General features: G+C 47.3%; 1 protein-coding gene across 2 annotated transcripts in view; it reads right to left on the bottom strand.

Annotated features, from left to right (window-relative positions):
* Window positions 1–2,119, bottom strand: part of CERS6 (ceramide synthase 6) — a 195,089-nt gene extending 192,970 nt beyond the window's left edge. Inside the window, exon 1 of one of the 2 annotated variants that reach the window (XM_007671332.3) lies at window positions 1,778–2,119. In XM_007671332.3, coding sequence (XP_007669522.2) covers window positions 1,778–1,947 — 170 coding nt within the window. In that variant the 5' untranslated portion in view covers window positions 1,948–2,119. The remainder of the gene's footprint in view (window positions 1–1,777) is intronic. The other variant, XM_029071823.2, reaches the window with a different exon arrangement.
* Between the last annotated feature and the right edge of the window lie 10,063 nt (window positions 2,120–12,182).

Here is a 12,182-nt window from a genome sequence, read left to right as displayed (position 1 = left end):
CATCAGCACACCATTTCATCCTCTTTGGGGGCTCCTGTAAGCCTAAACTGGTCAATCTAGGGTGGAGGGGGGGGGGGGGACTTCCAAAAAAATCATCGGGCCTATTGCCCAAGGAGGAACAGGAGTGACTCCTAGCAGACATTTCTCCCAAGATTTGGGATATGATGGCTGGGAAACAGATCCTGGTCAGAAAGCAGCATGGCTCCTCATGGCTGGGGAGTCAGGGGTCATGGGTTCAAATCCTGATTCTGCGGCTTGTCAGCTGTGTGACTTTAGGCAAGTCACTTCACTTCTCTGTGCCTCAGTGACTTCATCTGTAAAAGGGGGGTGAAGACTGTGAGCCCCACGTGGGACAACCTGATCATCTTGTATCCTACCAGCGCTTAACAAATGCCATCTTCTCGGTGCCTCAGTGACCTCAACTGTAAACGGGGGCTGAAGACCGTGTGCCCCACGTGGGACAACCTGATCACCTTGTATCCTCCCAGCGGTTAGACCAGCGCTTGGCACATAGTAAGCGCTTAACAAATGCCATCGTTATTATTAAAGGCAATGAGACCCAGCAGGCGTCTCGTGGAGAGAAAGAGAAGTTTGACCTTTCGGCCTGCCCCTTGTACCCTTGCCTTCCCCCCCTGCAGCCCTTCCGTGCCACTCGGGCAGGGCTGCAAAGTCTTTGCCAATGAAACTCTGCCTCCTAGTGCCACCAAGGTGGCGAGCATTGCCGGCTGGAAACGATGGGCAGAAGCACGGCAAAAAAGGGAGAAAAATCAAAGCTGAAGTCCGGCAACCTCTCCCCCTTTCCCCTCTCCCCAAGAGCGGTGGGTGATGGCAGTGGGGGAAGGACTGACAGCTGAGCAGAACCCCAACCCCCTCCAAACCCACCCAGGATGCAAGTTACCGGGGGAGTGAAAGAGAACCCCATCTCCCTAAAAAAAAAAAAAAATGAAAATAAATATTGACCCAAACTGGGCTGAGAGTCAGCTCTCCTTGCCACGCACAACGAGCCAGGAGATGGAGAATAAGATGAGTCGGAGAGGGACGGTCCAAGGGTGGGGAGTGATGCAGTGGATTTGGAGAGAAAGAGGACTAGGGAGAATATCATCAGTGGTATTTACTCAGCGCTTAGTATGGGCACAGCCCTGTGCTAAGCGCCCGGCAGAGCATAACAGCAGCGTGGCTCAGTGGAAAGAGCCCGGCCTGGGGAGTCACAGGTCATGGGTTCGAATCCCGGCTCTGCCACTTGTCAGCTGGGTGACTGTGGGCAGGTCACTTCACTTCTCTGGGCCTCAGTGACCTCCTCTGTCGATTAGACTGTAAGCCCGTCAATGGGCAGGGACTGTCTCTGTTGCCGATCTGTCCATTCCAAGCGCTCAGTACAGTGCTCTGCACCTAGCAAGCGCTCAATAAATACTATTGAATGAATGAATAAAAGGGGGATGAAGACTGGGAGCCTCACGTGGGACAACCTGATGACCCTGCATCTCCCCCAGCGCTTAGACCAGTGCTCTGCACATAGTAAGCGCTTAACCAATACACCCTGCCTCTCCCCCAGCGCTTAGACCAGCGCTCTGCACATAGTAAGCGCTCAATAAATCCTACTGAGTGCATAAAAGAGCTCGTGGACATGATCTGTGGCCCTCGTGCGTGTGTATAAAGGGGATCTGTAGGGGGGAGAATAAGGGTGGGGGTGTGAGTTTGCATTGTGTGGGCATGTCCAGGGGTGGGGGAGAGGAGGAGGAGGAGGAGGAGGAGGAGGAGGAGGAAAGTGCCCCCTTACCTCTCAAAGACCAGCCGGATCATGAAGATGCAGAAGGCCAGGGGGAAGGCGAGGTAGAGATCCTCCGCCTGGGGGAAGGTGGCTTCTTCTGTGTTCTTCAGATCGGCCCAGGTGACATTGTGGGGCAGCCAGAACCGCTCGTTCCAGAACCAGGCTAAAATCCCTGCCATCTTGCTTCGTCCCGCCTCGTCCCGCGGCTCCGGCCGCCGTCGGGGAAGGGTCGGGCTCGGCTGCAGCCCGAGGATGCGCGCTCGGCCGGCCCGGGGGAGCCGCTGGAGCCGCTGCAACCGCTGCAACCGCTGCAGCTGCTCCGGCTGCAAGCTCCGCTGCCGCTCCCGCCTCCGGCGGCGCTGGGGCCCGGGGCCGCCTCGCCCGTCACGTGACGGCCGGGCCCGGCGCTCTGATTGGCTCCTCCCGCAGCCCACCCCGCCCGCGGCCGGCAGGGGGCGGGATTCCGTCCCCGCGCCCTCCTCCCCCGCCCCTCGGGGGGGGCCCACCGCTGCCCCCTGCCGCCGACCCCGGGAACTGCGCCGGCCCCTGGGCGCGCTGGCGCATGCGCAGCGCGGCCGGCCCGCTCTCGGAGAACTGACTCCACTGGGCCGGGTTTGGCGGCTGGTCCCCGGGGGGGCGCGGAGGGGGAGCCTCGGCCTTGCCTTTATTCGTTCGTTAGTATCTTACTAGGTGCAGAGCACTGGACTAAGCGCTAGGCATGCACAATTCTGCAACCGAGAGAGACCATGCCTTCAATAGAGTATTTATTGAGCGCTTACTAGGTGCAGAGCACTGGACTAAGCGCTTGCAATTTACAATTCGACACCAGATAGACAGACATTCATTCAGTAGTATCTGTTGAGCGCTTACTAGGTGCAGAGCACTGGACTAAGCGCTTGCAATTTACAATTCGACACCAGACAGACATTCATTCAGTAGTATCTATTGAGCGCCTACTAGGTGCAGAGCACTGGACTTAGCGCTTGGCATGCGCAGCTCTGCAACAGAGAGACCATGCCTTCAATAGTATTTACTGAGCGCTTACTAGGTGCAGAGCACTGGACTAAGCGCTTGCAATTTACAATTTGACACCAGAGAGACAGACATTCATTCATTCAATAGTATCTATTGAGTGCTTACTAGGTGCAGAGCACTGGACTAAGCGCTTGGCATGTGCAGTTCTGCCACAGAGAGAGACCATGCCCTCAATAGTATTTACTGAGCACTTACTAGGTGCAGAGCACTGGACTGAGCGCTTGCAATTTACATTTTGACACCAGAGAGACAGACATTCATTCAATAGTATCTATTGAGCGCTTACTAGGTGCAGAGCACTGGACTAACGCTTGGCATGCACAGTTCTGCCACAGAGACCATGCCCTCAGTAGTATTTACTGAGTGCTTACTAGGTGCAGAGCACTGGACTAAGCACTTGGAATGCACAATTCAACTGAGACCATCCCTGCCCAATGACGGGCTTGCAGTCTTAATGGGGGAGATGGACAGCAGAGCAAAAGAGAACAAAACAAAAACAAGACAACATCATCAAGATAAATGGAATCAAGGGTATGTACACCTCATTAACAAAATTAATAGGGTAATTAATGTATATAAATGAGCACAGTGCTGAAGGGAGGGGAAGGGGGAAGATCAGAGGGTGGGGGGGAGCAGAGGAAAAGGGGCTCTCAGTCTGGAAAGGCCTCTTGGAGGAGGTGAGCTCGCCTTGGCCCCGCAGAGGTCACCGTGTTTGCAAGGAGAAGGAAAAGTGTTAAGCCAATTTCCCTTCCCCTTGCCCCTTAGCCAGCAGCCTCGTTACCTTCCCCCGTGGGCAGAGATTGGGAGGCGAAAGCACCTTCCTCCAGTCAGGAGAAAGTGCTGGATGAAGGGATGCTATTAGGGGGCAGCCCCCACTTCCCAACTGAACTGGCCCCACCTGACTCTGCAGTGGAGGCGAGGGGAGTTGGAGAGGGAGGAGCAGGGCTTAGCACTCAGTAGACCTTTCTCACGGACCACCCAGACTTCCCCAGGCCCGGACTTGGGGGAGACTAGGCAGTGATCCGTAAAGGCAAGGCAGCCAAAGAGGAGCAAGGAGGGTGGAAAACCAACCAACATCCCCACCCACAGGTAGGATTTATTAAGTGTCCGCAGGCCTGGAGTTCCCTGTTTATCCCCTTTCCCTCTCCTCCTATCTCACGTTTTGATCCATCGGGACAAGAATTCCTCATAAATTCCAAGGACCGTACTGGGACAATTGTCCATTCATCCCTCTCACCAATAACTTCTTATGGGTAAGTGGAAATCAGTACCCAGACATAGATCTAGTGACATATGGGTCAGATGCATTCATTCAATAGTATTTATTGAGCGCTTACTATGTGCAGAGCACTGTACTAAGCGCTTGGGATGAACAAGTCGGCAACAGATAGAGACAGTCCCTGCCGTTTGACGGGCTTACAGTCTAATCGGGGGAGACGGACAGACAAGAACAATGGCACTAAACAGCGTCAAGGGGAAGAACATCTCGTAAAAACAATGGCAACTAAATAGAATCAAGGCGATGTACAATTCATTAACAAAATAAATAGGGTAACGAAAATATATACAGTTGAGCGGACGGGTACAGTGCTGTGGGGATGGGAAGGGAGAGGTGGAGGAGCAGAGGGAAAAGGGGAAATGAGGCTTTAGCTGCGGAGAGGTAAAGGGGGGATGGCAGAGGGAGTAGAGGGAGAAGAGGAGCTCAGTCTGGGAACGCCTCTTGGAGGAGGTGATTTTTAAGGAGGGTTTTGAAGAGGGAAAGAGAATCAGTTTGGCGGAGGTGAGGAGGGAGGGCGTTCCGGGACCGCGGGAGGACGTGACCCGGGGGTCGACGGCGGGATAGGCGAGACCGAGGGACGGCGAGGAGGTGGGCGGCGGAGGAGCGGAGCGTGCGGGGTGGGCGGTAGAAAGAGAGAAGGGAGGAGAGGTAGGAAGGGGCAAGGTGATGGAGAGCCTTGAAGCCTAGAGTGAGGAGTTTTTGTTTGGAGCGGAGGTCGATGGGCAACCACTGGAGTTGTTTAAGAAGGGGAGTGACATGCCCAGATCGTTTCTGCGGGAAGATGAGCCGGGCAGCGGAGTGAAGAATAGACCGGAGCGGGGCGAGAGAGGAGGAAGGGAGGTCAGAGAGAAGGCTGACACAGTAGTCTAGCCGGGATATAACGAGAGCCCGTAATAGTAAGGTAGCCGTTTGGGTGGAGAGGAAAGGGCGGATCTTGGCGATATTGTAGAGGTGAAACCGGCAGGTCTTGGTAACGGATAGGATGTGTGGGGTGAACGAGAGGGACGAGTCAAGGATGACACCGAGATTGCGGGCCTGCGGGACGGGAAGGATGGTCGTGCCATCCACGGTGATGGAGAAGTCTGGGAGCGGACCGGGCTTGGGAGGGAAGATGAGGAGCTCAGTCTCGCTCATGTTGAGTTTTAGGTGGCGGGCAGACATCCAGGTGGAGACGTCCCGGAGGCAGGAGGAGATGCGAGCCTGAAGGGAGGGGGAGAGGACAGGGGCGGAGATGTAGATCTGCGTGTCATCTGCGTAGAGATGGTAGTCAAAGCCGTGAGAGCGGATGAGTTCACCGAGGGAGTGAGTGTAAATGGATTGCACGTCATAGGTTGCTGCACGGTTATCCTCCCCTTTGTCTGATCATCCATTACTTTCAATTATCAGGATCATCTATTTCAATTTATTTCAAAAGCTATTAACAAATTCAAATATTGTCTATGATATAGCATGTTAAATCCCCTGGACAGTTTTTTGCTATGAGAACCCTACTAAATTTCATCTGTTTCTTCGGGCTTTTGAAAGGTCTCTGTGATGCAATAGATTAACGTATCTGACTGTTAACCAGAAGGGTGGTGATTTGAGCCCACCCAGGGATTTCAGATGTTTTATCCCCTACTCCATGAGCTGCTTATGGGCAGGAAACGTGCCCACCAATTCTATCGTAGTTCTCCCCTAACTTAGTACACAATAAGCACTCAAACACCACTGACTGATATCATTTTGGGAGGTTCACAGCTTCACCCAGGGCATCAAATCTCCACTTTAGAGTTCATGTCACCTCATTCTAGTTATATCCAAAAGACATTAGTGTATTATAGAACTGGAATAGACCTTGAAATGTCATCAGTTCCATCCCTCTTCCTGTGAGCTGGAGTTGGGGTTAGGACCTCACAAACCATTCCATATGGATTAGAATATGTTTTCTTATTAAGGAACTTCAAAAAAGGAAAATCTACACTCGGTGAATTTTCACTCTCAGGATATTCTTCCTCCAGTCTACTGAAGTTTGAGATCATTCCTTCTTGCTTTCCTCAGTGGATAGGAACAGATAGCCCCCATTCTTTCGCCTACTTAATAACCGTAACACAATTACCCCTCACTCTTTCTTTTCCTTGTTTAATAATGGATGTATGTACATTTTCATCATCTCATTCCCATAAACATTCATAGATTATAAGCACACAGTCTAGGGAAACACAACGTGTAGGCTTGGGACAGAAGTGGATAGGAGCCAAAATGGCTTTTATGGTTCAGGATGTTGGAAGTAACTCCCAGAGCCAAAAATGGATTGTCAGTTGTAGACCTCTGATTGTTCTCCTAATATGGTTACAGCTATTTCAGGTTGACAGTCTCTGATCTGGATGGGGCTTTAAGGAAAACAAAGTTATCTTATAGAAGTCCTCAGCTGCCCAACAGGCCAGAAGGTGAGGGCTTAAATCTCATCTCCCCTCCCCTCCCCCCACAGCCATCTCACTTCTTCCACAATAGACATCACTTGAAATGCTTTCCTGACAATCATGAAAACCATCACTTAGGCATGGGATTCCCAGCTGAACAAAATCACTGGTTCATTTCGTTAATGTCTTCTCTTGAACAATCAGAATCTATTTAAATGTTAATTTTTTTTCATTGCCATCTTCTTTAACCTACTAATGTTGCAGCGGGGTCTAATTAAAATCTTAACCATGCCTGCTTTGCTGGGAAGCTACCCAGGAGGAGTGAGAAGCAGCCAGTGGCTGTGACTACAGGATGTATTCTCTGAGGACTAAATTCTGCCTGGTTACTGGAAGCAGCTCCAGACTAAGTGATATGCACGTGTAAAATGGAAGATATTTGCTCTAATTTAGGAAAGGGAGCATTTGTTTGTTAATCCTGGGTTTAATCTCAACTCAAAAGTAATATACTGTGGAATGATAAAAGGAAATAAGAAGCAGGAAATCAACCACATAATTTAGATTGTAGACTTTTTAGGCTGTAAGTTTGTAGAAAACAGAGAACCTATCTACCAATTTTGTACTGTAGTCTCCCAAGTGTTTAGTATAAGGCACTGTACACAGTAAGTGTTCAATAAATACTACAGATGCTGATAGGGATTTAAGGAAGGGATTGCTTAAATTCCCACCTCACCCCATTAATCCCAGCCAAGACACTAAACCATATTAAACCTTATCTTCATTTTCACACTAGATTTACCCATCATTTACTATCGTCAAAGACAGGTTCACGTTATGTCCACCTTGGGCACTGCACACCATGGAGCTGTATGTATGTAGACGGTTGATAAAACCATTATATGATCAAAATGACTCATCTGCTTTTGGGGGGCAGGGGGTACCCTACCACACAGATATTAGATCATTACCCCCCCCCAGCTCCTGATTTTACCCCCAGGGTTCATCTGAGTGTATATAGAGTTTTTAATTGCCAAATATCTCTATCCCCAATTTACCACTCTGTTAGGTTTATCATGGGCCAGGAATGTGTCACTTCACTAGTCTATACTTTGCAATAACCCAGCACAGTGCACTGCTTCAAGTAGATCGTCAATTAAATACAACTACTACTCCCATTCTCCCACACCTAGATATGTGCTTTCCAGCCAACTCTCTGTTAAGCACTAATGGAACTTGGAAATTGGTGCCAGGGGAAGATTTGATCGACCTCCCCCTAACCCCACCTACGTCTTTATAGAAGAATTATGGGCAATTAGGGACAACTGCTGAAGGAGACATCTGTACACTTATTCTCTCTCTTAAGTAATCTCAAATACAGTATTACTAAACCATTGAGTTTGACTTCCCAGGTACCTGGAATGATTCCAGTGTTCTACTTCTAGGATGACTCAAGAATCCAAACCCATTAGTCTTAGGTAGGCTGGTAAAACTCTGGACTGGAGACTGTGTGCAGTTTGCCATCATGGAAGCCTCTGAACGCCCCTCCTTCTGCTTCTGATGGCCCACCGGCTCCTACCCTCTGTTCCTGGTGTCCTAGTTCGATTCAAACAATGGTGGTGCTGCTCACCAGGGCTAAAAGATGGGGCTAGAAGCTCCCCAGGGCTCCATGAGGCTGAGCGAGAATCAGAGAGGGGTTTGGCCCCAAAGGTGATTATCTACTCCCTCCAACTTCCCTAGAGGTAAGAGTCAGGTGGGAGGGGAGCTTTGGAAAAATAGCCCTGCCATGAGAATCAGCCAGGAGGAGCTCCAGGGGTAAATCGGAAACAGAGAGTCATTCCTCACCTTCACTCCTGGCTGGGAGGCAATTTTCCAAATTAGGTAAGGTCAACAGTTTGACCTAGTTAGTCCAGGGAAGAAGTTACTAAACTACCCTCTCATTCCTTTCTCCTAGTTAACTACAGGAGTTTACACAATCTAGGAATGCTTGGGGAAATCCCCATTGTTGGTTGATGAAGCAGGGATAGTAAGAAACGTGGATTTTGCCAACCACTTTCAGCTGCTGTTTATAAGGTTTTGTTAGCTTTTGGTAGCCTTCGTCGTCTTGCTCTAACCCAAACATAGCTATTGCTCTAACCCAAACAAGAAACTAATTTCCTTCCTGCTGCATTTGTCTTCCAAACCCATTTTTATCATTTTTGTTGCTCTTCTCTGAATTCTCTGCACAATAGCTGTGATTTACTGTGTGTTCTTTAAAGTCTTTTGAAAATGGTCATTTAAAAGCAAAATATATAAAGCAAACAAAAATCATTCTCCAAACCATTGTCTCCTCCCATGATGGGGGTAGGCAGCACTATCCTTAACAAGGATCTATTACACCCAACAGCTGCTACCCATTCTATTATTCCTGAATTACTCTAACTGCAGAGTTGTGTATCAGTCCTCATTCGGGGAAGACTGCCCCACCCATACAAACTCTGCAAAGACCTGGGGTATGCAGGAAGCTTTTGGTCATGTGAGTGCTCTGGACTAGTAAATCTGGGTCACTTGTGGCCATATGTGAGCCCGTTATTGGGCAGGGATTGTCTATCTGTTGACGAATTGTACATTCCAAGCACTTAGTACAGTGCTCTGTACATAGTAAGTGCTCATAAATACTACTGAATGAATGAATATGTGAATGTATGTGGCCATAAGTCCAGAGCCTTTTCCATGCTTTTATTGACTGGAGAATCTCACACAACTTCTTGCAGAGGGGCTAGCCATGGCCATGTGATTGTTTCCAGAAACTTCCAGAGACCATTACAAATAGCTCAAGCAAACTACAAAGAAGAGGACACTGGGTTTGATGATCTTTTTAGGAGCAGCAGAGGTGAAAAACCCAGCTTAGCTCCAGCCTGGAAGGGTCTACAAGAGAGATTGTATGGTCCGTGTTTGGGAGATGGAGTGTGACCTCATTTGAAAAGGATAATAATGGTATTTAAGTAGGTCCTGCGTGCCAAGCACTGTAGTGAGCACTGGGGTATAAACCAAATATTCAGGTCAGACATAGAGCCTGTCCCACATGGGGCTTGTAGTCTAAGTAGGAGGAAGAATTGAATCCCCATGTTTTAGATATGTGGAAACTGAAGCACAGAGAATTTAAGTAACTTGCCCAAGGTTGCAGAGCAGGCAAATGGCAAAGTCAGGATTAGAACCCAGGTCCTCTGACATCCAGATCCATGGTCTTTCCATTAAGCCATGCTGTTTCTCTTTGCTAGACTACTCCTGGAGAGAAGGAATTATGCCTTCTCTTTTGTATTCTCCCAAGAACTCAGTATAGTGCTCTGCAAATAGTAAGTGCTCAAAAAATTCTGTTGCTACTGATGGGGATTAGAGTAGCTGAGGGACCTGAGATGTATGGTCTAAGGGGCTCAGGCATTTAATCTAGGGAAATCTAAGGGAACATTCTGCTCCAACCAGGAAGCAATTGAGAGTACAAGACCCTTTGAACCATATGTTTTTGAGTGTTCTCTGATTGGGGAGAGAACCATTAAGGTATGTGGGTGTTTGGCTCTGGCCGTTTTGGTTTGGTCTACTAGTTACTAACTCAGTGAAAGAGAGCATTCCTCTCTCAGTGTTCATTTCCTGGGCTACCTTAAGGAATAGGCAGTAAGCAGCAGCGTGGCTCAGTGGAAAGAGCATGGGCTTTGGAATCAGGGCTCATGAGTTCGAATCCCAGCTCTGCCACTTGTCGGCTGTGTGACTGTGGGCAAGTCACTTAACTTCTCTGTGCCTCAGTTCCCTCATCTGTAAAATGGGGATTAAGACTGTGAGCCCCACGTGGGACAACCTGATTCCCCTATGTCTACCCCAGCGCTTAGAACAGTGCTTGGCACATAGTAAGCGCTTAACAAATACCAACATTATTATTATTATTATTATTATTATTATTATTATCAGAGGTCATGACTGATTTTTATCAACTAAAAAAAAAGCACTAATTTTTTTTTCATTTTTACAATGAAAGCTTATGTACAGTTAATGCTCCCAGGAAAAGCAGCCCCTCCTGAAAGTGACTTTCCCTTTGCAGCTAGTCCACATAACCCAACTTTGACAAGAAAGGGCATCCAATTAGATAGATGTTCCAGTCTGACATATCAAATTCCTAGCAGCCGCTCCTGCATGTAAATTATCGCAACTTCGTATTTGGAACAAGCACACAGCAAAATTTTCATCCAAAATAATTTTAGATTATTTGAACTCATTAGTAATTGAATAAAAATCTGAGTGTTTTACTTGAAAATAAAAGTAGTGAGTCTAGATAAGAGTAACATACCCTAAATATTCTGAAGATTAAGTGCATTTAATTGAAATGGAAATCAATAAAGTGTGAAAATACCTCTGGCTATCCTAATCGCCTATGCTATAGTGAATAATTCGAATTGTTAGACGATGAAGTCACAGCTGAAGTGGTGTGCCTTAAAATCCTTTGCTAACAGGAGAATTGCAGGGAAGAAAGCACAAGTAAAATTACAAATTCTATAATGCAAATGGGCTGGCTCCATTAGCTACTAAGAATTTCTGAGAGAATTTCAACCAGTAGTGAGAAGGTTCCCCGATTCAGTAAGTGGAATGGACTTGTCCCTAATTTTCCTTAGAGAAGAAGCTGCAGTTACTTTTGTGGTGCTTATATGCTTGCAGTCTGAGTCCCCGCATGAAGAAGTTTTACATGGTGAGATACTTCTCTGTACTTAAGCTACAACTAGGGCTCAAAGGAAGCTAGGATGAACTAATTTGGATTTATTTTAGTCTAAAACTTTACCAACCACCTCCCCAGAGCAAACCCTTAAGGTTGCCATGTAGTGGAGCACTTGGTGAGTGTCTTCTGGTAATCTGGTAATCAAGCTTTGCATTTGCAGCTTTCATCCTGAGTGGCCATTAAAACATTTTTTAAGTCTTAGCTTTTGTATCTTATGTGCTATTTTTTTCCAATTATAGTATTGATTAAGTCATGACTTTGGCCAGTATTCTGCTTGAGAATCTGCTATGGCCTCGATTGTTTGGATCCTGGTTGGGATTTCTAATCCCACACTTCCTTTGGATTGGTCTGAGTACAAGATGGTTAACATTTGTCCTAATTTGGTGTTATTCAGCTAAACAAACTCAGTGTCATGAAGCAAAAATTTCTGGGTCTAATAAGAATAACATCATTTGTATGTCCAGCCTGGGATGTTGGTACTTGAGTTGTAGTCTGATGAGCATTAAATTCCTTCAAAACTTAAAAATATAATTATAATATCCAAGACCAGTTTTGGGGTGGTTGTTTTTTTCAGACTCCGAGAATCTGTATAGGTATGGGCTATTAGAGAGTATAAGTCCTCTGAATACACTAGCTGTAAATTTTCCAGAAGGCTTCTTAACAGTTGCCACAGAATTATGACTAAAAACCAGATGCCCTAGAGTTTACTAAATGCTTATGAATGATTTGTCTTAAAAATATCATTGCAATTCTCATCTGCATTGCAAAACTGAGTTCAGCCGCAAGTTTAGAAAGAAGTTTTAGAGGTTTTGTCATGGCACTTTGCCATGAGGTTATTTTTCCCTGCTGGGTAACGAAACAAACGTGCTAATTAAGGGTGCTTAATAGTCCTCAAAATTAATTCTTTGTTACCTGTAGTAGTTTAATTATTCCCCTGTGAAAAATAAAACTACACCTTGGGCCTTT

This window comes from Ornithorhynchus anatinus, chromosome 9 (genome assembly GCF_004115215.2).
Source record: "Ornithorhynchus anatinus isolate Pmale09 chromosome 9, mOrnAna1.pri.v4, whole genome shotgun sequence".
Lineage (NCBI taxonomy): Eukaryota > Metazoa > Chordata > Mammalia > Monotremata > Ornithorhynchidae > Ornithorhynchus > Ornithorhynchus anatinus.
Note: the sequence above shows the minus strand (reverse complement) of the source record. Positions and strands in the feature narration are given on the sequence as shown.